Source organism: Coturnix japonica, chromosome 1, assembly GCF_054131305.1.
Source record: "Coturnix japonica strain WE chromosome 1, WE-NBRP24, whole genome shotgun sequence".
Taxonomy (NCBI): domain Eukaryota; kingdom Metazoa; phylum Chordata; class Aves; order Galliformes; family Phasianidae; genus Coturnix; species Coturnix japonica.
Window position 1 is genome coordinate 30,965,957 of NC_140663.1, and position 26,626 is coordinate 30,992,582.

Genomic DNA, 26,626 nt, shown 5'->3' on the forward strand with positions numbered 1-26,626 from the left:
GTTAACATAAGCTACAGAATAGCAGGCTGCTCTAAAACAATGGCCAATTTCTTTAACGAATTAAGAGCAGAAATATGATTTTTTGAAAATATGAATCACACACAGACATAAAGTGAATATCCTTTCTTTATGTAGGTGATATTACATAAAAATACATTATTTGGGCCAAACCACACATCTATACTCAGAAGTTTTCCAGGTGAAGTCACGCATGAACTTATATGTGGATATCACCGTGTGTCCCAGTGGCGCAGTGGTAGGAATGCTGCTTTGCAACACCGGGGCCCGGGTTCGAATTTCCCCTGTGGTGCAAGTGGTAGAAGTGCCGCTTTGCTACACAGGAGGCTCGAATCCTGGGGGTTGGACTCGATGATCTCTATGGTCCCTTCCAACCCGCACGAGACTATGATACTATGATCAATAAAGACCTTAAAACAATAGCACAATAACCAAAGACATAAAAGTATTTTTCTGGAGTGCAAGAGAAAAAGGTTGTGGTGCTCACATATAAAAAGCATAATTAAGATCTTCAGCACTTGTTTGAAGGCTGCAAAGACCGTGCTCTGACCTATTGCAGAGATTTCTTCTAACAGTGTTAGGTTAATTTTTGCAAGTGTTTAATGAGTAGTCTTGGAACATGCAAGATGCTCTGTTAAATTAAGTTCACACCACACTGTGATGTGCTGAGCCACCGTGGTTTCCTATTACTGTTATTACTGCAATTAAATGCATAAATTTCAAAGCAACAGGTTTGAACACATCTATTTCACATCTTAACTTCTATCCCAAATAATTCACTTTTCTCTATTTCTCTTTCACTTGCATTACAGGGAAAGATGAATTGTACCTGTCAGCAGGCCCCCCGGGTCTAACACATGTTATTACAACAGGACGAGATTTATTTCTGTCATCATGTGCTCCACCTAGGAAAAGGAAAGTGAGAGAAAGCACACCTTCACTTTATGCATTTTATGAAAGCTCATTCCCAACTGATAAGGTTTGCAGTTTGCACACTTACATGTGGGCTAAAAAGAGCAAAAAGTGACAAAGCAATTAATATGAACCTTCCATGATTTTTATTATGACAAAAAAAAAAATCAACCTATTGTATTGTATAGATGACTCTTTATACAACGTTTCTGCAGAGTGTCTCTTCTTAAGCGTATATTACTTTCTTAGAAACTTTACTCTCCAAATTTGATCTCATTGTAAAGAATTACTCCTCTGTAATGTTTGTTGTGCTGAGAAAAAAAATACCTGTACTTCATGTATGTGTATTGAACAACTTCCTGCTGATTTTGGTGGCACCAGAATCTGGTGTGAAATGAAGTTGTTCTTGTTCTTGTGGCATAGAGGATTAATTACTGTTGTCCCATAAACAAAAATTAGAGCAGCTCATAGAAGCAGAAGCAGTACATTAATGTACGGAAGAAGTAATACATGAATCACAGAGATTTTTTAGCAAACTATAAGTCACAAATCCTGAAATGATTTCTAAGCGCTATGGAATCTTATTGCTTCTTTCGCTGGTTTCGAAACTAGTGTTCACACTCAGTAACTCACCTCTTATTACAAAGCCAAAAGTGTTCCCCTCTTTATGTAAAGTAACTTCCACAGTTCTGAAGATGACACCCGTTCCTTGTACAGCTAAAAAAAAAAAAATGAAAAAAACCCACATCATTATTAATTATTATTATTATTCAGATAGATTTACACCTTTTCCAAACCAAGTGAGCTGTTTTATTTGTGGCCATACAGTTGGATTCTATTACAGAACAGTCAGACCAAAGATGTGTCATTAAAGCTCACACTTCATTTTGAGATAGTTTTGTGCCAGATGCTTTGCAGGTCAAAATTTTTAATGGGCTTAATAGAATCACAGAATGGCTTGGGTTAGAAGGGACCTCAAAGACCATCTAGTACCAAAGTGCACAACACACAAAGATAAAAAAAAAGAAAGCAACAAAACTGTATAAAATGAGTGCTCTGTGAGGGGAGGAATTAGTAGGTATTATGTCCTGCAATGCCCCAGTTTCCCAGGTCTCTGTAACAGTGCCACAAAGTGCACATTGACAGCCCATGTGTGGCCCCAAAGAGCAGCAGTACCCCCCTGGCTCTTCCTGCCTCTCCCTTGGGGTGCTTCCTGCTCTGGGACCCTTCTGCCCAAGTGCCTACCTTCATAAAACATGCAGGAATGTACTTTTTGGGGGGGAGTCTTTCAACCCCCATTAAACTTGATTAACTACAGCCAAAAAATTGTAAAGTTACTGTAGGGAACCAGAAAAACAAGCCTGTGAAATCACATAAATCTCATTTCCTTGGGAAAACAAGCTAAAGAAGTCTCTCCAAAGAACTGCTTTGTCTTGCTGTAATTTCTGCTACAGCTCAAATGTCGGGATGGTGTTATCAACATTCACACAGTTCAATTTCAGCTAGAAACTCTTCACTGATAGAAAAAGAGAGAAGATGACAACTCTTGCTTTTATCTCTATCAACTGAAAGTAGCCCAGTGTACAGCACAAGCTGTATCTGCACTTGCTGTCTGCTTGTGCCCTATGCTGGGGACAGTCAAGCCATGTAGCTCAGCAGTGAGGAAGGGCACACAGCATCCTTCCACTTCAGCAGTGACCCACTCAGGCAGCTGTACTTCCACACCAAGCTCAGCCTGAAAAGTGAAAAAAGCCCTTAGCTGCTAGCAACAAGAGGTAGATGCAAGGCAGACAGCTCATGTTCCAGTTTGAAATGCTGAGGTAGCTTGTGCTGAAAATAGAAGCTGGATCATCCTGCAGTGAGCAGTGCCAGCCAGGGAAGGAAGCACTAGGGAGAGTGGGATTACTAGTGCTCAGCCAGCTGTAATCCATCATTATTAATGTACTGACATTTCCCCACTCAGAAATCAAAACAGCCCTCTTTCTGAGAGGGAGCTGAGATAAAAGCAGTAGAACTTCATTATGGGGCAGGGAAGGAGGTACCAGGTCTTCACCGTACCACCTACCAAAAAACTTGTGTTTACAAGAAGTCACTTTGTCTAGCTTGTTCGTCAGATTTAACAGAAACAACTAAACAGCTGATAATTTCCAACATTATTAGCCACGCTGGTATGAAGGGATCAGAAGTTCCAGCGACTTGTCAAAAAGATTATGACTGCTACTCTAATTTACTGTTGCAAACTCCCATTTCTGTAAATGAGAGTGGCACATCAGCCAACAGCGGTGAAAACGAAGGAAGCCTATTTCAGTGAGTGCAAAACAAATTATTCTCATATGACAGCTACATCTCTAGCAAAATAGTTCTCCAGCAAAATAATTCAGTTGACTTCATCACCTCAAACACTGTTTTTGAACAGGAAGTTCCCTTACCACAGGCACACGCTAATGAACAAAGAACATTCCAAATGTTAAGGCGATTGACAGGAGGTCGTAAAAGCAACCAAATATGTAATTAGACTAACTCTCCAGTTGCTACAAAGCAGTGGGGAGTTCATTCTCTTCTGAGCACTGTCAAAAAGACCGATGGATTTTTTTGGCTTCTATTGCAATCAAAGTCTTTATTTAAGGATACAAGAGCTTCCTAGTTGGCTTTGCAGTTTTCTTCTGGCCAAGCACCAGATAACCTCATCTCCTCCCCTCCAGTGAGCAGCATGAAAGACATGCGCACTTTTAAAGGTTTCTGGCTCAGCCCCCTGGTGCCACCTGTCATTTACTCCTTCATTTTAGGCCCCAGGTTTCCAGCTTACCATTATTCTGGCTTCCATTTAATATCTGAGAGCCTCAATTCCTACTGACTTTCTCCCACTGTGCCAGAGACATAAACATAAAAAGAAAGGGCAAATACAAGAAGCAAGGAAGACACTCAATAGCGCACTTTCACTTTACTGTCAACTTATATTTGCATTCTGAAGACAATCCTGCTCAACAAGAAGTCTTCATTTCACTAATACAATTCTTGCAGTAGCCTACTCCACTGGGTCTTCTGCCCCAGAAATGAGATGCTGCCTAATACTGATGTTAGAAGTGACTGGAAAAACTCCCAAATATGTTGTTTTTCTGAGAAAGCAGAAGTTGTTGCAAGTGGTAGATTTATGCTCCTAATGCTCAGAGCACCTCTGAGAGCATCCCCCTGTACTGCCAATGCTTTTTGTATCACTTCCACATTCTGTAATAACACAGAGGAAAAAAATACAAGAAAATCACTAGCAAAAGAAGACCACCACCACATCCACCTTAGTGCTGACAACACATCTGTTATTCTGCGTTGGTTTCAGTTTGCTCTGCTTTTACTTACAGACTGGAGGAAGCTCGTATTCCACTTCTAAAACAACCCTCTCGCCAACATTCTTCAGCAGACTGATGATCTCATCATGGCGAAACTTGGTCAGGTTGATGCCATTCACAGATTTGATGTAGTCACCTACATCCAGTTGGTCACTCCTAGGAAAAGGTACATATTCTTTAAAGACCGATCTGGTGGACTGAAGTAATTACCTTAAATTACTGTTTAGTAACAGCAAGAAACAGCTTTTTCTACTCATCTAGCCTAGAACAAGTTGATCTTTCAAACAGAAAGTGGCCTTTAAGAGCTTAAGCTAGTCTGGATTGTTAAATATTAAAAGAACATTGTTGCATTATTAATTTCTGATGTAAAAAAAAAACAACAGCTGTACAGTATAGGAATTAGATTGTTTGGCTGGTTTAAGCAAAGGATATGGGAAAACAACTCCCCATCTTTATCTCTCCGTCTTTGGGATACTTCCAGAACTATTCTTCAGACAACAGTTGCCTTCATAGTCAACATCACAGCTACAGGAGACAGGCCACAGCCCAAAAGCATATGTTCTGCTCAGTTACTTGGAATGATTTAACTTGATCTTTATCTCTTGACCTGTTTTGCTCATGTATAACAGCATTTCATCTTCCTCTGCAGTATGCAAGGCAGCTATGACTTTAGACTTCTTTATAATCTTAAAACAAGCTGATGAACTACCACGTTTATTATATTACGGTAGAATTATAGTTAGGTTTTCAGTTTTACTTCTAGCCTCAAAATTAAAAAAAAAAAAAGAAGAAGTCAAATTTCTATAATTTAGAAGAAACTTAATTAGTCTCCCGATAACTTTTAAATACCTCACTGGTAATTCTAGCTTTTATGAAAATAGCCTTGAGGGAAGAGGGGGACCAGCTGTTGCCAGTTCTGAGTTTCTCTGGTCTGATGGCCTGCCACTACAGATGCATACAATCACATATTCGTTAGTGACCTTTCTGATGAAGTATGTATTCCTGAAGCATTCAGATCTTATAATGTATTTTGTACCCTGAAATGTGGTTACCTAGCAGCGATTCCTCCTTGACGAAGGTTAGATACTCTTGGTTTCCCATCCTTGTCGATTCCACCTGATACTGTAAGCCCTAGAGTAGTGCCTTCTTTTTTCATTAATTCAACTATCGTCGAGCCCTTGAATTCCTCTGTTGAAAGAAAATTATTGGCACTATTACAATTAAATAATGACACAGATGTTGCTTTTCTAAAATGTCATCTGCTTCCCAAGAAAATAATTGTGTATGTTCATAAGAAATAATGCATATGTCTGGAGATTCTTAGTGTTACAATTCACGATTTCTGTCTATGAGGTTTTATATATAGGTAAATCCAAGACACACATTTTGTAAAAGGTTATTAAAACTGCACCAGTGTTCTAGTATAGTATACACAGCCAGTGAATACAAAGCTCAGTAACAAACTAAAGGTAGATGTTTCACATTTTAAAATATTTCTCATTTTCTGTTTCTTCTTCTGAGCTTCTATGCTTTAAAAAGTATTTCAGCTTATAACTACGTAGAAGGGTAAAAGACACAGTGCTGCAACAAGACTAGAAAACGTCAGACTCAGTTTGAGGCCACTTGCAGACATTGGTGAAAATCAGAAGAACTGAAGATATAAGAATCCAGATGGAGATTAAATGCATTAGTTTCATTGCTTATTCTTACACAGACTAACACTGAGCTGTTAGCTGACCAGGTGTAAAGTACATGAAGGTCTTCCATAGTCACATGCTATCTGGGACGCCCTCTCCCACAGTTTGCCTACTTGGCATTGTCTGAAAATGCCAAGTTACTCTCACAGAGCTCAACAAATGCAGGCCCTCTGCAATGACCACCTGGAGTACTCAAAAAGAAACGGCCTTATTTCAGGTGGCTGGATATGCCAATGTACGCATGCACAGCTGCATCCATATTGGAGCCATGGGACATTCATTCCTCATGCCCGGTGTTTCCAGGGGAGATGTATTAAAACCATCGGCTTCCCAGATGTTCTGGGAAAAAATATATTGAGTACTAAAGATCCTGAAAATGATGACATTCCAGAAGGATCATCCATTTTTCTGGTTCCTTTTCAGTGCAAATATGGAGCTTTTAGGTGGTCAGATATAAACAACATCAAGTAAATGCTGCAAACTACAGTATATCAGTACTGCAATGAATGAGCAATCTTGCCATTGCAGCATGAGACAAAGAGCTACTCAAGAAACTAGCAAGTTCATTGCATTCATTGGTATGTATGTTCAAACATAAGCATTAGAAGCACAGAATAAGCACTATACAAATGGCAGCAAAGGTCTTCCAGTATCTTTTCCATATGACTGAGAAGATAACCTCATATTGCACGTCTTCAAGATGAAGAACAGCTGCCCTGAATGACAGTTGCCAGGCCTGACCAATATAGAAGTAACACCAGAGGGCAGGAGGATGAATTCAGAAGAGCTAAAGGCCTGGTATTCTGTCACCTTCAGTATTGCTTTATCTGCTGAATCTGTTGCAGATATGGCATCAGCCTATGGAGTGTTCCTGCTCCATTTTAGGCAGCTGACAGGCTTTTCTTTCCATTCTGGTCAATGATGACCTCACTTCAGTTATTCACACTTCTACAACTGTACAGTATGTCTTAAATGCTTGGGTAAAATTTTTCCTAAGCTTATAATGCTCCTATTAAGAAAAAAATCTGCATTGTACTAAGTCAGCAGCAAGGATTGGTCTAACTTTGAAGTAACTATTCCAAAAGTGGAAGATTTATTATAAAAAGATAGATTACAAGAGACTATGAGACTGTTCAAGATGTGTCTCTGCCCATTTAGACTCAGAGAGTAACATAGCCACCTCATGCATATAACCTGGCTGGCATCAGAAGAGTTTCAAGCACCAACTGGAAGCAACTGAGCTTCCACAATAACATTTGTCTATATCTGGCCATGCTGACAGTTCAGAAAGAACAGATGTGATTATCTGCATATGAACATACAGACAAGTTGCATAGCAGTAAGAGACACTATAGAACAAAACACTATTTTCAGTTTTATAAAATACCTGCAAGTATTCACAGTGGTTACAGAAGTTGCTTATTGTATTCACCGCAACCAAATAGTGGAGCTGCCATTCCTGGCAGTGTTCAAGAGGTGTCTGGATAGGGAGCTAGGAGATATGGTTTAGTGGTTTTCTGTAGGGATGGTAAAGCAAGGACGGTTGGACTAGATGATCTTGTAGGTCCTTTCCAATCTTGTGATTCTATGATTCTAAAATACTGTACAGTTACACCCATGACGCAATTACAACCTCAGGTGCTGGGTTGGTGTGCTCTACTTCTTTATTCTGAGTTTACTTGATTGTGAGATCTGGATTCAGAAGAAGAATTTCCCTTTAACTTCTCAGTAGTACAATCTAATTCTCAGGACCAGCTAAGAGTTTTGTTCAACAAACACTTTACTAGAACATTTATAGAGAAAATTAACAATGCACTGAGCGTGCCTAATTTTTTGCCATACCATAATACTACTGTGTTTTTCAATCTTTTAAATAGGTTCTGAGTTTGCAAACCAATGCTGGGAAGTACTCTGCTGCCTGAAGCGACCTATGGAACAGATGATCCATGAAATGGTTTAAACCAGCTAATGATTACACAGCTCCCTCCAACTGCTGGCATGGAAATTAATGACCAAGCTAGCTCCTTCTCACCATCTATTTTGACAAATCTCTGTATACCTCTGCCAACAGAGAATGACCTCTACACACTCTTCCTAGATAGGCAGTAGAGATGTATTAGCACTGCAAAGGAAGGTGGTGAGGAATGCTCACTGCTAACTAACAGATTAGATCATCTAGGAGTATACAACAGTTTCATTAGGCTCACCCCCCTGAAAGATTTTGTCACTTTTTTTTCTTTTTAACATAATCATAACAGGAACAAATTAATCTGCCTCATTTATTTTTGTTTATGACAGACCGCTGTCCCGCAAAAAGCTCTTAAACCTGATATCCCATTCTCCATCTTTCATCTCTGCTTTCTTAAATTGCACATGATTACTCTCTTTCTAATGCTATATATTGTATGTTTACTTATCTGCACTCCTACATTATTACTATAGACTAATCCCACAGGAATATTATCAAAATGCCCAATATCAGAACAAGACAGGGACTTTATCTCTACTACCTGCTCTCTAACAAGCAATGGCACCCGTATGCACTGATCTTTAAACATCACAAGGTCAGTCTTTATTCTCTAGGTAACAAGAAGCTGCGTTACTTTTTGTGGGTTAAAGCTATAATTTGTGTATCAGCTCACTCATAATTCATTACTTGCCAACCAGAAAGCTCCTAATTAGTCAGAAGGCTCTGGGGTCTGTTCTTTCCCACATGCACTCCCACAGCACTAACAACATTAGCATAGTCAGCATCAGAAGGAAAGGCAAAGAAGCTTCTTTCAGATTTCTTATAATTTATGAGGAAAATAGGAGTTCAGTTTACATGCCTTTTGTTTAATGGCAAACTAAATAGAAGACATGAGCTTAGGCAACAGTATCTTCCTCCCCAACAACCAGCTCATGAAGTATCAGATGGAGGAACACCATTTTTGCAACACATCTCTGTGATACCAACCATGTGAATTATTCTAAAATGAAATCGAGCTGACAGAAAACAGTTCCAAGCCTATAGAAAGAAAGCCCAAATCAATACTATTTTACACTTCAGTCTGAGAAACATGCTTGCAAGCTTCCTCCTCTCCTACCACTACCAATTGCAGTAGCACTCCGCGCAGCACAGCTCCCAGCAGGCTCTGAGCACGGGATGAGACCCTGGGGCTGCCCCGGGACCACCAGTGCTTCCTGTGTCCCTATGGGTGACACCGGGCACACACCTGTCCCCACAGCTTTGAGGTTTCCACCTACCTGTGGCACGGGGCTGGGGAATCCCACCGCGTCCTGGAGATGGGCTCATTATGAGGAGTGCAAACGTGCACGCACACTTGTGCATGCATGCAGACGTAACATGGAAATGTGTTTCCACTCCAAAGAGCTTAGCATAGATCTCCAGTCCTATAAGGTGGAGCGTACACAGTGGCTGAACTCGGAAGAAAACATTATGCTCTTGGTTTTTTTGTTCTTTGTTCCTCATTTGAATGCCGCAATAGTGTGATTGTGTGTGCCCTGTTACGTCAGCTGGTGCAAGCTGCGACCCAGGAGACAACAGGGATCCTCAGTGTGGGACAAGAATACTTCAAAGATAAGCAAGTGTTCTAGTACAAGAACGGGTAAATCCCCCTGTAAGAAGATGAGTAAATAGAATAGCTTGCATGTAAGGAAAATCCAAGAAACATTATGTCAGATTGTTTCTTCTTCAAGGAGGGCACATTCACAATGAAACTCCAAGAGTTTTAAATGCGATCAGACATTTTGTAATTTCCTGCATTTTGATGTATGTAAATCTCATGTTTTAATGAATAAAAAGCGTGGAAAATAAGTTGACTCCTGAGATTCCTGAATATGGAACACATTCACTTCTACAAAAAAAGAAGATTAAATACTAGGATTCAGAAAATAATTTCTCCCAGAACAACATTTGAAAGCCAAGAGAACACTTAATCAAAATTTTATCACCCATTTTATATATTCCTACGGTTTTATATCTTAATTTACATATTAAAGTAAAACCGAAGAACTTTTCCTTTTATTCCAGATAACAGATATATAACTGCCTAAAATCTATGCAATCAGGTCAAGCTCCTGCATCCTCCACCAACCCAATGAGTTTGCTCTGTGCAGCCAGGACAGAGCACAAACAAAATCTAACCTAAAAGTGAAGGTAAAGCTTGCTGTTATTGACCATTTCCTACCAAAAGACATACCTAATCAATAAGTAATCCGTAAGTCTGTTGAAAATACAGACAGTGCTGTCCTTGTGTGGATTTTCCCTATATGTCAGCAGAAATTCTGCAGAGGAAACATTTTACCTTACATTCCAGCAGGCATCTCACAGCTTAATAAGAAGCCACATAAGATAGAGTCAATTCTTACAAAACAGACAGCAGTTTGTTATCCTGGGGACATCACTTCTGCTCAGTGTTTCACGTCCTCTGGGTAGGTGTATTTCTCTCAGTATGACAAGAGGTATGTCAGCAGGTGATCAACACTCTGCTCCTTGGTGCCCTTTTCCTGACTGGCTGTCAATAACTGCTAAAACACCTCAATTTCCACTTAATAAATAAATAAATGAATGGATGAATAAATAAATAAATAAATAAATAAATAAATAAATAAATAAAAGCAGATAAAAACACAATGATGAAGAGTCCCTACCAACTCTCTTATATAAGAGTGGTAAAAAACTTGTCAGAAAACGCGAAAAACGGCAAATTGTGGCATGGCACCACATAAATCCAGTTTTCATGTCAATACACTGTGAATGCAAAACCATTAACCTGAGTTATCTCAATATAAATGATGTCATCTGATTCTTCTAATAGCTGGAACTACTAGATTAAAAATGTTTAAAACTGCCATTTGAAGGAGATCATATTTTTAAGGCATCTTTTTGTCATTCTTTGCTCACGTGCTCCTTGTTCTCTGCATTTGTGCAGATGTCTGCAAAGGTGGAATGCAATGCAGTCCAGAACATCTGCTTAGAAAGAAACTGGAAACATAAAACATCAAAGTTTTATAATCCCCTATTATAGGTAAAGAATCAAATTACAAGCTTGAATTCTTGTAAGTATACAAAAGAACAATCAACGTATTTTAATTAAAATGGACTTAGAATGCAAGATATGCTTAAATCTTAAGTGTAAAAATAACAGAATTACAATCTATAATCCCTGAGTAAATCTTGGCAGAAAAATTCAATTAGAGGAAAAATGATTGGTAAATTTATTAAGCATTAGAACATCTGTCTCCAGGAAATACAAACACTTTCAAGCATTTCTCTAAGAAGACGCGGATTCAATGGAATCACAATATGCAACTCCTACAAGAAAGAGGAGCACAGAGCACCACCTTGTACCACAGTGTGAACTGCAAATTCACTCAACGATGCATCCTAGTTACAGCACATTTATTTTCTCAGCTAGCCGTGAATTTCTAACACTTTTGTTGACAGCATTCCTTGGGAGAGGGTGTATGAATGTGTATGTCGATCGCCACCTGCATTGCTTGAGCCTTTGCAGTGACCTACTTCCTTATCTTTGGTAAGGATCTGTTCCACCTTGAGGCCCACCATGCTGTCAAGGCAGAGCTTTCTGAAGCAAGGACAATGGAGGCTTCAGCACAAAAAATACAGTGATGAATGACTTAACGGTCTCAACCTTAACAACCTCTTCAATACACATTTCAGGGCTTTCCAAAGATCAAATCTTTCTGCTTTCTTTTTTTTTTTTTTTTTGCTTGGGAAGGAAATGAGTGGAGTCACAGAATCATTAAGGTTGGAAGAGACCTCTAAGTCTGGCCATCAATCCACCACCACCATGCCCACTACTCATGTCACTCAGTGCTGCATCTGTGTGTTTCTTAATACCTCCAGGGACAGTGACCACACCACCTTCCTGGGATGCACGTCCCACTCTTTCTGAGAAGACACTTTTCCCTAATATCCAACCTGAATCTCCCCTGGTTCAACTTAAAGCCATTAACTCTTGTCCAGTCACTGTTATCGGAGAGAAGAGGTCAATCCCCACCCCACCACAACCTCCTTTCAGACAGCTGTAAGAGAGCAATAAGGTCTCCACTGAGGTATCTCAAGACTAAACAGTCCCTGTTTTCCTTAGCTGCTGCAGACCCTTCACAGCTCTGTTCCCATTCTCTAGACCCACTGCAGGGCCTCAGAATTCTTCTTGTAGTGAGGGGCCCAAAACTGAACACAGTACTCAAAGTGTGGCCTCACCAGAGCTGAGCACAGAGGGCGATCACCTCCCTAGGGCTACTGATCACACTATCCTGAAACAAGTAGGAAGTACTTTTGAGCTGGATCTAAAATCCATAGTTACCTAAAACGTGTCTCCCAAAGCAGACAAAACACCTGGCTCTTCTTGAAAATTTTGCTTTCTGCTATAAGCAACCAAATCTTAAAGCAAAGAATGGCCCATGTTTTGAAGTGCTTCCCCGAACACATCTGTGCATCACTGCTGGGTGCAATTGATGAAGAAAGGACGGACTGCACGACAACATTACTTTTATCTACATTTCTGCCTGAGTTTGATGAGGGTCTCAATAATTCTCCTCTTTTCCTACTGGAAATGCTGCTGTATAGAATAGCACAGACACTGGTGTGACACTTTGATTTATTCACTTTCTTCCCATAATTCTGATGAATTCATTCCCAGCTTCCTATTTCTTATATTGAAAAATTAGCACTGGGAGAACTCATGCTAATCAGCGTTCATTTCTAGTGAGACAGCATTGCCCATAAAAGTAGTCTGACTTTCCCAGCTCCTCTGCTTTCAACTGTTACCAAAATGGATCACGCAGAATTGCTCAGAGGACCAATTGCATTTGTGTATCTTAAGGTAGGAAGGAGCCACTGAGAACAACTCACTCCTTGATCACCTGAGTGACACAAACAGAGAAATAGAATATCATTGAATCACATGGTAATATCCGCAGCTACAGCGTATCTTTCAAGATATCCAACTCAACTTGAAAGATGGAAAATTTGCTATGCACACTGGTAATTTCTATTTGAATTTGAGTAGATAAGTCTCCAATCCCGAGATCTCATTATATTCTCACCATTCTCATTATATTCCCACCATTCAGAATATCCCTGAAGATACATAACCGTAAACTTGGATGAAATCACTCTTTAATCTTCTTCCCATTTTAGATTAAGAGCTGCCCACATTGCTTAGGTTTTTGACATTTAAGACATGTTTTCCAGCTTCTTTCAATGTTTCAAATCCTCTTGACCTCTGGCTAGTAGGTAAGTTTTAGCAAGTGTCATTACATCCCATTTTTCCATCTGAGTCACCATTTATTTTTACTTAAGGTAATCTGAGTTGCCTGTAATGGCCTACAGTTGATACATAATTTAACATCATATAGTTAATAAGTAATATCAGTTTTACTTCCCTTTTTTTTATTTTTTTATTTTTTATTTTTTATTTTTTTATTTTTTTACATGGAGCTGAGCTCACTTCTATCATAGAATCATAGAACCATAGAATTACTCAGGTTGGAAAAGACCTCAGAGATCATCAAGTCCAACCCCAGCCTAACCATAGTACCCTAACTCTAACAACCCTCTGCTAAATCATATCCCTGAGCACCACATCCAAATGGCTCTTAAACACATCCAGGGATGGTGACTCAACCACCTTCCTGGGGAGCCTATTCCAGTGCTTAACTACCCTTTCTGTAAAGAAGTGTTTTTTAACATCCAACCTAAACTTACCTAGCTCAACTTGAGGCCATTTCCCCTCGTCCTGTCACCTGTCACCAGTGAGAAGAGACTTGCCCCGCTTTCACTGTAAGCACCTTTCAGATACTGGAAGAGAGGGATAAAGTCTCCTCTCAGCCTCCTTTTCCCCAGACTAAACAGCCCCAGCTTCCTTAGCCTCTCCTCATTGGGCTGATTTTCCAAGCTTTTCACAAGCCTCATTATGGTCATGGTAAAATGGAAGCACAAGGATCAGAAATGAACATAGTAGCAGTGTCATTCCTTTTTTGGATAAATGGTTGCACAAGCACTCAGTGACAGATTCTGAATTTTCACGTGTATATTGAGACTGCAATTTCCTGTAGCAAAGGTGCCATTTGGAGTAGTGGGCCAGTGCAACATTTCCTAGTACTAATGAGAAGACACTTCAAGTTTTTAGGGACCACGTTCCTGTTTTTAGGACAGTCAAAGCTGAATGACAGGTGCACTCTACCTTCCCACTCTGTGTGGAGGGAGATACAGCATTACAAAGTGCTTATCTAGGTCCCTGTGTAGAAAATTATACAACCCTAGTGGACACTTCCTACTGAGCCCTTCGTGCTCAGTGGCCAAGGACATGTTGATGGTCTGCTTACTCTCTACCCCTGTTAAAAGCACAGCTCAGAAATACTGATGTTTGGAAAGCAGTAGCTCAAAGATGGGCTGAAAAAATACACAGCTTTGAGTATTTTTATAAGAGATCTGATAATGATTCATCTTTTCTCTACACTTCATTCTGATACAAAACTGAAGTTGTAGGAATGGCTGAGGGGTGAATTTAGTATGCAGCAACTACTGACAAATAGGAGACACTGAAACTTTTCATTTGGTGTTATATAGAAAGAAGTGCCTGTGACAAAAGGACCATTAACTTACTCGACACTCAGTATGAAGAAAACATACTGTCAAAGCCAAAGAACCAGAGTTAAAGAACTATAAAATAAGCTACTGGCTTATATTAAAATTTGCTGAATCACAGGAATACTGATGACTTTAGCTGCCAATAAGCATTTAAATCCACAAGGATGTACTATTTCTGTTAAAGATGTTTGCCAATAGGAAAAAAAGCAAACAAACCAGGAATAATTCAGGCATTTCTTGGCTGCTAACCTATTCTCCGTAACTCTCTAATCAATCTCTGTAACTTATTCCTCCAGGTTTAATGTATGCATAATGAACTCATGGCAAAGAGGAATGAAGACAGATGCATTCATTTGCATGAACTAACTTATTATATAGTCAAGGTTGCTGGGGAAATCACTGCAGTGAAACAGTAAAATGCACAGCTGCAAGAATATACCTAAGTGAATTCATCCTTTGTTTAAATTGCCAGTGTATACCACAATTATCACAGAAAGCGAATGGGCACCGTATGAGCACATATTAATATTGTATGTATTAGACTGTGATCAGGCACTGAGCAGCCACAATTGTCACTACCTCACCTGAGAAGACTGGTGCTCAAAATCTTTTTCTTTCTATTACTGCACTGCTCAATTGCTTTCAAAAATGGTGGTAGGTTCAGTCACATGACTAAAGCAATCATGAATGCATAAATCATACACTGCTTGCATGATCCAGATACAACATCAAATGCATTAACCTAAAATAGCTGGATTCCCTAACATCCATTTACAGCATCTTTATTGCAAAAAAAAAGCACCATGATTTAAATGTTAGGGATAGAAAGAAAAAGGGGGGGAGAGGGGAGAAGGAGTATTTTTTTTTCTGTGTCAGATTAACACCTGGACAATAACAAATGATTTAATTTGCTTTCTTTTAATTCATTAGTTACTGTCAAATAAACTGACCAGAGGTCTAATTACAGACTCAAATTTCGCAGATATAAAAATCCTTGTGGATGTGGCTCCAGTCCTTAACTTGCATCAGGTACTCAGATTTAAGAGTTTGTTTTATCCCAGACCGACAGCCTGTGTTACAGTTTGGACATACATATGAAAAATACCATATGACAAGCGTGCAGCCACGTTTCATGTTTCCGCCATTTTGACAACATTATTTACCTTAGCACAGTTAATTACAAAGCATTGTGCCAATTTTAATGCACCTTATGGGGCTCAGATTCATGCCAACAAAAACGTCTGCCATGCTAGAATCTGTTTTTAATCATAAGCATGCAGTAATTAGTTCATTACAAGGGACAGAAAGATCAGCAATCATGTATAGGTATCATTCATTCTTTGCCCCCTTGTTTTAGCAAAGTCTGGAGTAGGTGATTTTCAGACTACTACAGGTCAGTGCAATCAGTGTGTTCTTCCCAAGTGAAGAACCACAATAGATAATAACTTATACATAAGAAGCAGCCTGCACGTAACTTCCCACTCCTTCCAGCTCACAATGGACTTAAGATACCCACCAATGTAACAGCCACCATGTGGTAAGAATATCTGGTATCATTTAGATATTACAGTGTTTTATAAATATATATGCATTGGAAGAATACATGACATGATGTCTTCTGATCCCCAGGTCTCAATTATTGGTCAAAGTTATTTTTTCAGCATTGCAAATGCATTGAAATTTGCACTGGATCAGCACCTAAAATGTTCTAGAATCAGCTCCAACTTTCTCTGTACAGAAAACAGTTACAATAAAATGTACTCACAGCTTGTCAAAAATATTCAGTCTCCAGGCACTCTTAGTACAGACCAGGAAAAGTGAATCCTACTGTTCATTACAATCATGTTCAGCTATTATCCCAGCTGGCTTACTTAAACAGTTTGCCTATTATTTTCAGTGGTGTGGGGTTAAATAAGTCAAGCTCCATGATTTTTACTGCATTCCCATCCACTATCTGCTCTCTGCTGCACCATTACCTTTAGTTAGCGTTTAAGGAATAAAACTCCTGGATTTTAATGGACTCATTACAGGTTCATAGCGTCCTTAACATAAAGTTACAGAAACACCTTACTGGGCATCTGGTTTTGTGGCTACAAGTTCCTAATGACATTCAAATACACTTGCTACCTTTTTAAATTTTCAGTTCCAAAACGAATAATGATATATCATAACCCAATCTGAAAAGTTTATATAGATTGGTCTACACTGCTACAGTCTTGGTTTCATGACAGGATTTCCCTATGTGTCCTCTCATCAATTTTTACTTTTCACTTTTGTTTACAGAGCAATGTTCTTGGCATCCATATTCACAGTATATAATTCACAGTGAATAAATATATTCACTGATTTACAGTCATACCTAAAATTCAGTTGCAGCATGTCCTGCTCTTTTCTATAACATTGGGTTTTACTACCACTGAGGTCAATGCTCATTTTCCGTATCATTTATCTGACAAGTATTTGGGGTCACAATGTCATTCTAAGATGGGAAGAAAGTCTTGACAGAATCCTTTCTCACAGTTAACTATTAAGCTGGCCTGGTTTGCTTCACTGATAAAATTAATCAGCACTGAAAATCGGCACTTGTTCCTGCCTGGACTGATATTCACTGTCCTTCCACCAGTGTTTTCTGTGGATAAAAGCATTGAAAGCACTCTCTATTTCAGCTTCATTCTTATTTTCTCCTATTAAAATACTCCTTTTATTTTTCTTTCTGTATTCTTTCTGTACTCTTTTCAGCTTGTTAGTAAGTGAGACTTGTCTGAAGAGCCTGCGTGTGTTTCTCCACACGACATCAGTAGATTCCCAAGAACATGAAATTTGGACAAGGATAATAAATAAAGAAGATAAACATCTGCATTCTACTACCTTGTATTTCACATAGGAAGTTAATAAAGTCTGCCACTCCTGTAATATAAGAGATGTGAATAGATACATGCCAGTAAATTAATTATGAAATTAATGCAGACATTAGGATTTGGGAGACCTGTCAGGTGATCAAAGCCCCCACTGGGCAGAATAATACAAACTATGACTATATAAAAAAGCAGTTTTACACAGATTCCTTAGGACATTTTTGTATTTAGTAGTTATCACTCAGACGCTTTATCTCCTTCTGAAAGGATGAGAATATTAATAACCAAAGAGAGGGCAGAAGAACCAGAAAAGACTTCTTCAAATAGTTAAGGAAACATGACTGGGAGCAGCAGATTGGAGAAGCATGATCTGTTTACTTTAACAAGGGGAAGATTAAAAGGTGATTTCATAATGAAGTACCTAAAAGGATGAACTAAATTTCAATGAAAGATGACTGTAGCACAAATGAGGGGAAGCAGAAACTACACATATTCAACCTGGAAAGAAAAGCAGTGAGGTTAATTGATCACAGAAGGATAAGACGGATCGCAAGCAACTTCAGTAGAATGGATGTTCCTCCAAAGTGTAATTCAAACACAAGATGAAATAGAAGTAAATTCAGAGAAGTTACATATTTTGTATAGATGGTCACCAAGGTCTCTTCTGCCCAACTGACTCCACCTAAATTCACAGCTAAGGATAAAGATAAGATATAAACTGAAAGAATAAGTGCTTTGTCCTTACCACTGCACTTTTAAATACAGCAGAAACAAAACCTAGTTTGTAACAACGCTATCGTTAACTTCAGGTCTTACAAAAACAGGAAGTACAACTCCTATATTCTGTGCTATGAGGCATAAATGCCTATCTTCGTGATCAGGACGATGCATAAGCATCAAAATACATTATCATCTTTGGATACCAAGTGGAGAAAAAGCATGGATATGTTATTTAGCACAGAAGAAAATTAGCAGTCGCTTCTCCATCGACATGAAATACATTAAACAACACACTAATCAAATGGACACAGAATTCTGTGACAAAAACAAGCAAAAAGGGAAAACATTACATTTCTTTCCCAAGGAGAGTTACTGATACAGTCAAAAAGAAAAAGCAAGTTATTATCTGGATCTGGGATAGTATATTTTGGTGTCACAAAGCTGTTATCTTGGTCGGTGATATATTATCCCCTTGCTATCTCCATTCCCTGAATTTATAATCACTGCAGAAACTGAATGGGAGATTCAGAAAAAAAGTAAAAACAAACAGATGAAAAGCACACATTAAATCCTGTAAAGAGGAATCAGAAAATAAACTAGGAATGTCATTAAAGAGACAAAATATCTATGGTGTACCAATAAAAGAACCTAACAACTGCAAATGATAAAAAATATTCTCAACTTCTCTCTGCTGGATCAGAAAACACACCATCTAGTCTTTTTCTGTATTGGGAAGCAAGAAAAGGAGACTGAGAGTTTGTCTGTTCCATACAGTCCTGTCAGTTTGCCAACATTTAGCACTGTGATAATGGAGGCTACTCTGCTCCTCGGTGTTTGTAGGAATTATTTGTGAAACTCTTGCTGATTAATTTGTTTGAATCCTTTACAATCTGGTGACTTCATCTGCATGCAGAGGTTTGCTGCTTACTCCCCCTGTCTGGTGATGACCCACGAGGATCGTCTCAAACCATACGATGTAGAAATCAGTTTTTCTGTTGAACCCACATTTTTGCAGTATTGACAAAGTTGGTAATAATTTACAGGATAATATCTAAATAGATTTCTACTTAAGTGAAAATGATAGCGCATGAAAAGTCTCTAACACGTTTCCTAAATTTTGAATATATTGAAGAAGCTGAGCATCCTCATGGACTTTTCTCTTCATATAATATTATTTTTCTTAAGACAGCCCCCCTCCATTCCTGCTCCTCTTCAAAACCCCAACCTTGCTATCATACGCAGATATAGCAGTGTTCAAGAAGTCAATATCAAGCTTTAGGTACTCAGTTACCTAAAAAAAAGAAACTGGCATCTGCAAATGGCTGTTCCACAAGAGGCTGCCAAAGTCAAGTTTCACAACTTCTTGGTGGACAACAGAAATTATTGGGATTGATGTGTCTTGTGTTCAGCCACTGACTGTGATCATGTGTACATGAGTGCACATCTGTGTGCCACCTGTGCACATGGTTACACATCTCACTGGGCTTGTCCCCTCTTACCATGAGCGCATTAAGGAGCGCATGACTTTCTATCCGTTCACCGTTTCCTAGTTTCTCCCTCCTCACAAGGCTTCTGCAGCCTGCTTTTTCTTCCAACTGTAGCCTTTAAAGGAGAATAAATTTTTCAACAGACATTACCGACCCTCTTAGTAAAGTGAATGAAGTCAAGCATCACAAGGATGCTTTTCCTGTGTGGATTCATGAAGCAAGCTGAAGTCATGCAGGAAAACCACCAGGAGATGGCACCCCCAACCCCAGGAGATGCCCTGAAGCTTCCCAACATATTTTCAGTCAGAAACGGGTAAGGGCCTCAAGTTACAGCAGGGGAGGTTCAGGTTGGAGGAGAGGTGAGGCATTGGCACAGGTTGTCCAGAATGGTCGTGGAGTCAACGACCCTGGAGGTGTTCAAGTTACATAGAGATGTGGTGGGCACGTGTTTTGTGGGCACGGTGGTGTTGGGCTGAAGGTTGGATGAGATGAACTTACTGGTCTTTTGAAACCTTAATGACTCTATTGACTTAATATATGACTATAATCTATTGATTTAATATGACTTAATGACTAACAGTAGAGCACATGCAAAGGATGGTGAAGAAACACATCTGTTGAATATAGAACTACTCTATCAAAATTGCCATCTCTACCCCCAAATGTGCACATATAGTATATGTACAGAGGTAAAGAGTGGTGAGAGTTATTTACAATGTTTTTGGAGACTCTGTATTGGGTTTTATCTTTGTCATACTACAAGTAGCTAAAAAAAAAATTGCTGAGAAAAACTGCTGCAGGAATAATTAAGTAAATTATATTTTGAAAGCCTGAAGCTTGGTAAAATTAGATACAACTAAACCCAAATATGCATAAATGAAGGTGTTCAGTACCATCAGCTACAAAACTGTTACTGACTGCACCCATAATCAAAATTTATATGAAACCACAAATATTCTGAAGATATTTATCTTCTCAGACACCATCACAGTTTCATATCAGCTGGATATTTCAAAAAGTGCATTTTTCTCATTATTGCCACTAATGCACTTTCTTTCTCATTTATCATGAGATGAATGAAATTAGATCTCTCTTCTAATCCCTTTCAGTATTGAGAAGCATTAGCGTGGTAATGTAATTGTTGCTCAGTAAATAAATTTTATAAATGAATCAACAGAAATCTTGTTTAGGTAAGAACTCAGTGGGCTTTTTTTCATTTTCTGTGAAGGATTTCTTCTGGGTTTATCCATGCATGAAACATTTACATGATCGACGCATATGAAACCATTCCAACAAAACTATTTTGGTGGAAGGAAGGAGGGCCAAGGAAGACATCATCTCTTTTTCAATATTAAATGTAAAAGCAAATTCGGAAATTTCCAGCGGCGAGGAGAAGCAAAAGAGATGTAGCTCTGCAGATGCTGCACAGCCCATTTGATAAACCTCCAGCAGGTTAAACAAACACTCAGTGAACGGGCAAGACTATAAATGATACAGCAACTGCAGTCTCACATCAAACATGAAAATCAGCAAATGACTTTGCAGATATAATAAACACCTCAAGTGCGGAAAAGCTCACTAGTCTGTGATCTGCATTTCACAGGTCAGAGCACTTGCTTCTCCTAGGAAATGACCCACAATGCTAACCATAATATTTGTGACAACAGAGGTCATCATTAATGGGTTTCTAAATGTTAAGAATATCTCCGGTGGCAAAGCTGAGCTTTCAGTGCCGATTTAAAAAAGCACACAGTAAAAGTGTCTACGAAACAAATGCAAATGGAGGAAAAAGCACTTTTGTAGATGCAAACTTCAACTTCCTACCTCTGCATTTTCTGATGCATAGATGCACATGTACATTACTTTCAGATTTTATTTCTGTAATGAGCTCTTTTTTTTTCCTACAATGAGAACTACAAAAAAGGAAGGGGATGAATTTGTGGTTGTTTCCTCAGGCAAAATGTGCTTTTTTATCTACAAAACCAGTTAGCCAGAAGACTACTTAACATTCTGGTAAGGAACAAAGGATTAGGCAGATAACGCTGCATCTGTGAAACCTGAGTGCTTATGAAACCTGAAGTGAAAGGCAAGACAGGTTTGCGATGAGGCTGAGGACGGTGATGGGAGTAAGTTACACAGTGTTGCTGGAAAATTGTGGAAGTCCCTTGGCAAACCTCTTCAAGGGGCCTATAACAGAACTGCATCAGAAAGCAGACGGGATCGCTTACATCACTGTGGCTTCCCTGGCACTGGAGCCTGGAGGGCACCTACGGAAAGTATGGGATGGGGTAAACTGTAGGCATGAGAACAGCTGATTTGGAACACACACTGTCTTGTCAATGCCATGTTAATCACAGGGGAAAACAAAACTCTGGAGATGGGTCTGCGTGTAGAAAAACTTCCATCAATGGAGATGGATTATCTGTCCATCACCTCTGTTGGTCACCGTGCAGCTGGCTCAGATTGCAACAGCTGGGCTACAGCCAGAAAAACCTGAGAGCCGTTTTCTGTCCTGAGCAATGGTATTAATGAAACTTTTATCCTCATATCACATCACAGGTTTGAATTTTTTATTTAATCCATGTGGATTTCTTTTTCATTTCCTCCTATCTCCCTGTACTTCTTTCTATACTGCTGTATTATTTCTAGGATTATCTTGTAAAAGAAAAATAATACACAGTGTCTATTCTGCTATTACATTACACTGTACAGACCTTTTTCTTGTTTAAATTGTAGCGTACCACACTCACACATTATATTCAGCTAGTGCAGTTTTATACTAGCAGCTCAAGCAAGTCATAAAGGTATCACATGTTCTGGCTCTATCTAACCTACACTGGATCCTGGCATTACATATAATTTAACGCAATTATTTTTTTTTTCTCATAGCAAGGTATTCTTGTTTTCAGGGTTAAACTGATATTTCTGCGTGTTACCACAGAACTAAAACCATACCAAGGAAAGTCCTGAGGTCTTTTAAATTCTTTGGTTTCCAGCTGACCTACATCTGAGCTAATGGGTTGAGGGCAGCAGAGAAATCCCTCAGGAGAGCCACATTTGGTATAGCCTGAGACACAACGCGAACATTTTGCTGCACAGCAGGCTGGGGGTCAGGGAGGAGGAACATGGCATTCTTCTGTGTTTTTATCAACAGATGATGGGACCTGAATGTGTTCAGAGCCAATGGACAGAGCAAACTGTGTTGCTCCTTTCATCTGCAACACATACTGTATATCTGAACATCACAGAGGCTGAAAATTCCCAGGGCGTTAATTACTGCTGTTACTACAATAATTTATTATGTCATTATTTCTCCTAGGAATATTTTGTGTTCTAAGTCATTACAGAGGATGCTACATCATGCAATAATTTTCTTTTCTTTTTTTTTTGGTAGCAGCTCTGTAAATATCATCCTTGCAAGGCATTTTATGATTTTTTTGCTTGCATGTGCTCCATTCCAGCTCAGTAGTTCACAATTCAGCACACAGCAAAATTAAGTTTGTTAACATTTCATATTTACACTCAAATTCTGTCACCAAAAATGAGGCTGCAAGACTGATAATAATGGAGATAGCAGAGCTAGAGCAGTGGATTCACCCAGGGCTGCATATCCATTCTGTGTTTCCCCTTCAGCTGGATGGTGAGCTGTTTTTGAGATCAAACACAGCACCAAAATAGGAAAGCTGTACTATATAGCATGCTTCAAAGAATCAGGTACACTGGCAAGAGGGTGCACTACTCATGTATGTACAAAGGAACTGAAAAATCTGGTCAGTTTAGTTTCAGGCTTCAAAGTCTTGACAATTTTCCTTCAGAGCAGAGTGACCTACTTTAACAACCGACCCGTTAATGCAACTGTGCAACTGCGTACATGCAAATGATTAATAATCATCATCATATCTTAGAGAGGAACATGGGCTCCCATGGTGGAGAAAACATCAGTGGAATACTTTATAACACCAGGTTGGACTTTCCTGCAGGGTTGGTATGTACTCTCACTATAAAAACAATCTGCCTGTTCAGCAGAGCAGACATCACTGTGGGGTAGGAGGATGCTGGGTGAGCTGCGGGTGGGTGCAGCAGCTCCGGGGTTCTCAAGACTGGCTGAGTGGGAACATGAGGGCTTTGTGGGATCAAAGGCAGCGTGGTGAGGGCTCAGACATGAAGGAGCACTGGCTGGGGGTATAAGCAGTGCAGGAGGCAGGCAGCTGTGCTGTTCTGTCTCAGAAAAACAGAAACTTCCTCTGCTTGAGAAATACCCCCACTGTGTCCTCTCTTATTTGGTGCCGATTCATTGAACAGGAGTTTTGTATAGAGAGCGAGAGCCCCAGGGCTGTGCTTTTCCAGCTAGGCCCTAACTCTGGATTCACTTAGTTCCAATGGCCATCCCAGAGCACAACGTGTACTAAGGCTGTTCTGAGCCCCTGAACACTTCACACTTCTAGAACTCTTCCATAGTGCAGAAGTCTGCATCAGTAGATGCAAGAAGTAAAAATGACTATCTATCCAATCTAATGTCAAATAGATGGGGCAAAAATAAGCTCTTCCCTTAAAAATACTCTTTTGACCCAAGCGAAACCGTTTGCAGAGTTTAACTAAAACTTCTCATGGTTTCAGCCACCAGAAAAAAAAAAAAACAAAACAACATAGAGAAGTTAGAACATTTCAGCTCTTCAAAATTCATTTCATTTTTTTCTAATAAAAACTCCTTAGGATCAATAAGAAGCGCTTACAGAATTGGGCTAAAACCAAAAACTCCTCCTGCTTCAGGTTTTACAAAATATTTTAATCAGCCTCAAATTTACGGTGTCATTTTTTTTCTTACACGTAATTATTTTCATGCCTGTGTGATTCTGCTCTGGGTTTCAGCAAGTGAACTGAAAAGAGACAAATAAATTCAGCAAGCAATTTACACGGTATTAGTGTCGGCAGATTTCTCCATGTTGTCTCAATAGATAAGAAGGCATTGGATTTCAGTCCAGACAGCATGGGAAAAGCCCTCTCCAGACCTGCCCACATTCAGCACCCCAAAAAGGCTCATCTTTAGCTTATGTTTTCACAATGCCATCAGCTTTTGACATTGTATCACTACTGCTGGAATATTTATGCTCTACATAAAGCTCTCACCAGTGGCAGGCAACCACAGGGAAAAACATCCCTGATTCAAACTCTATTGATCCTGAACTTGCCCTGCACTAAGCACACATTCAGCCTTTGGCACACCAGTGGTAGCTCAGGAATCCACAGGAACCCCTCAGCCATCTAAATGTAGATATCAGCCAATGAGAGCACTAGATACTTCATCTTTAAATGGCAGTTGCTTCCAACTGCATCTGTGATACTGAGGGAAGGGTCTCACCAATTAGCTTAAAAACACATTCTTTGTATTCACGTGTCTAACACCAGTCTGGCAGTGATAGTTTCCTGGGTGAGGTGCAGCATGAATCCCCATTGCCTCCGTAGCCAATGATATAGGCACAGTAAAAAGACAGGTTCATTACATGAGGGTTGCTCTGAAAGTAACACTGATGACAACACTGACAAATAGCATTTTGTAGCTGAGAATTTGCTCTATCAAGTAAGTGTTATCATGCTCTTTGTATCATTGTAGTTTCCATGGAAATAAATGGGAGGCACTGCTTTCAGACCACACTATGCACACCAGTTAAGTCTAAATTTCAAGGTTCAGAGAAAAAAATACATTTGTTTCTTGTTTTGCACAAGACTGCTTGTCATGTTGATGCTGACTTAAGCCCTCCTTTTACAATTAAGAAATCCTGATGGCAAACCTAAAATGTTTCGAAGAATCATTTATATATAATTACAACACCTTCACATTTGCAAGGTTAAGTCCAGGCCTCAAACTGCAATCATATGAATGCCCATAATTTAAATTAACTATAATTTCATCAATTCCGTAAGTCCCTTTGAATGGATCCGTTGCTTGTTGATTTTCTGCCATGTGAAGACATGATAAATATGACATGTACCCTCATCACATGAATAATGTATTCTGCATCTTAAGTGAGCCAGATCTGTGCCAGAGAGAAGCTTAATCCATTCCCTGCTTCCGGGGATGAAAGGAATTAAACTCAGTGCACTGATTTCACAGTTTGTGCTCATTTGACTTTAATTATAAAATGATTATTTCAACCTTTCTTTCTTCTTTTTTTCCTGTAAAATAAACCAAGTCTGAGATCCACGTAACCTCTACAGAATTACGTTGCTTCTTTGTGCATTTGGTCTTTGCTCATCAACATTGCTCCTTCAATACAGTTACACAGGCAAGGATAAAAACAACATATTGGGGTTTACAGCTAATACAGCAGTTTCACACCCCGCAGTGATGAAAGGACTTGCTTTTTTTTCATATCTGGCCAAAAGAAGCAGCACTGGAATCCTCTTAAGTGAATATAAATGTTACAAGAAGGAACCTTCAGCAGGCACAGGGAGATGTCACAATCTTGTGCTACACTGGAAGACTGAGATCACATATCCTGGAAATACATATTCGCTTGCATCTTCTCACAGAATATTTAAATGTGTGCAAACCAAAGGGTAGGATAATTTACCTTAAGAAAAAGAAGAAAAAAAAAAGAAGATTTCTCCTGGCTGTAATGACCAGAACATTCCTTGGGAATAGGGCAGGACATCTGCAGTCTGTGTCTCAGGAATGACAGAACATCAAGTGGCTTGGACAGTTATGTTGCCAAAGGTACTGCCAGGACTCAAGCCAGAAAAAAAGCACCTTGGGAATGTAATATTGAATCAGGCAGGTGTCTGGGGGAAATAGCACCGAATGCTTTCCATATCGCATATACCCTCCATGCAAGGATTACTGACATTAACTCCTGCTGACATCTCTCCATCCAAGTTTAGAAGAATTTACCAGAGTCATTGTATAGCACCTTCCCTTACCAAAGTTGTTTAGAGCCGACCTACATACTGTCAGAAGTCAGATCCCGACCCCAAG

At 39.4% G+C, this 26,626-nt stretch overlaps 1 protein-coding gene across 37 annotated transcripts in view; it reads right to left on the minus strand.

The window, feature by feature from the left end:
* GRIP1 (glutamate receptor interacting protein 1) overlaps positions 1–26,626 on the minus strand; it is a 278,059-nt gene that overhangs the window by 64,895 nt on the left and 186,538 nt on the right. For 25 of the 37 annotated variants that reach the window (XM_085514711.1, XM_085514690.1, XM_085514661.1 and 22 more), the window contains 4 exons: positions 5,327–5,462; positions 4,285–4,430; positions 1,564–1,647; positions 848–923 (listed from right to left, as the gene is read on the minus strand). In XM_085514711.1, coding sequence (XP_085370837.1) covers positions 848–923; positions 1,564–1,647; positions 4,285–4,430; positions 5,327–5,462 — 442 coding nt within the window. Of the gene's footprint in view, positions 1–847; positions 924–1,563; positions 1,648–4,284; positions 4,431–5,326; positions 5,463–9,217; positions 9,752–26,626 lie in introns of those variants that run through there. The other 12 variants (XR_014934087.1, XM_085514663.1, XM_085514702.1 and 9 more) reach the window with 1 other exon arrangement.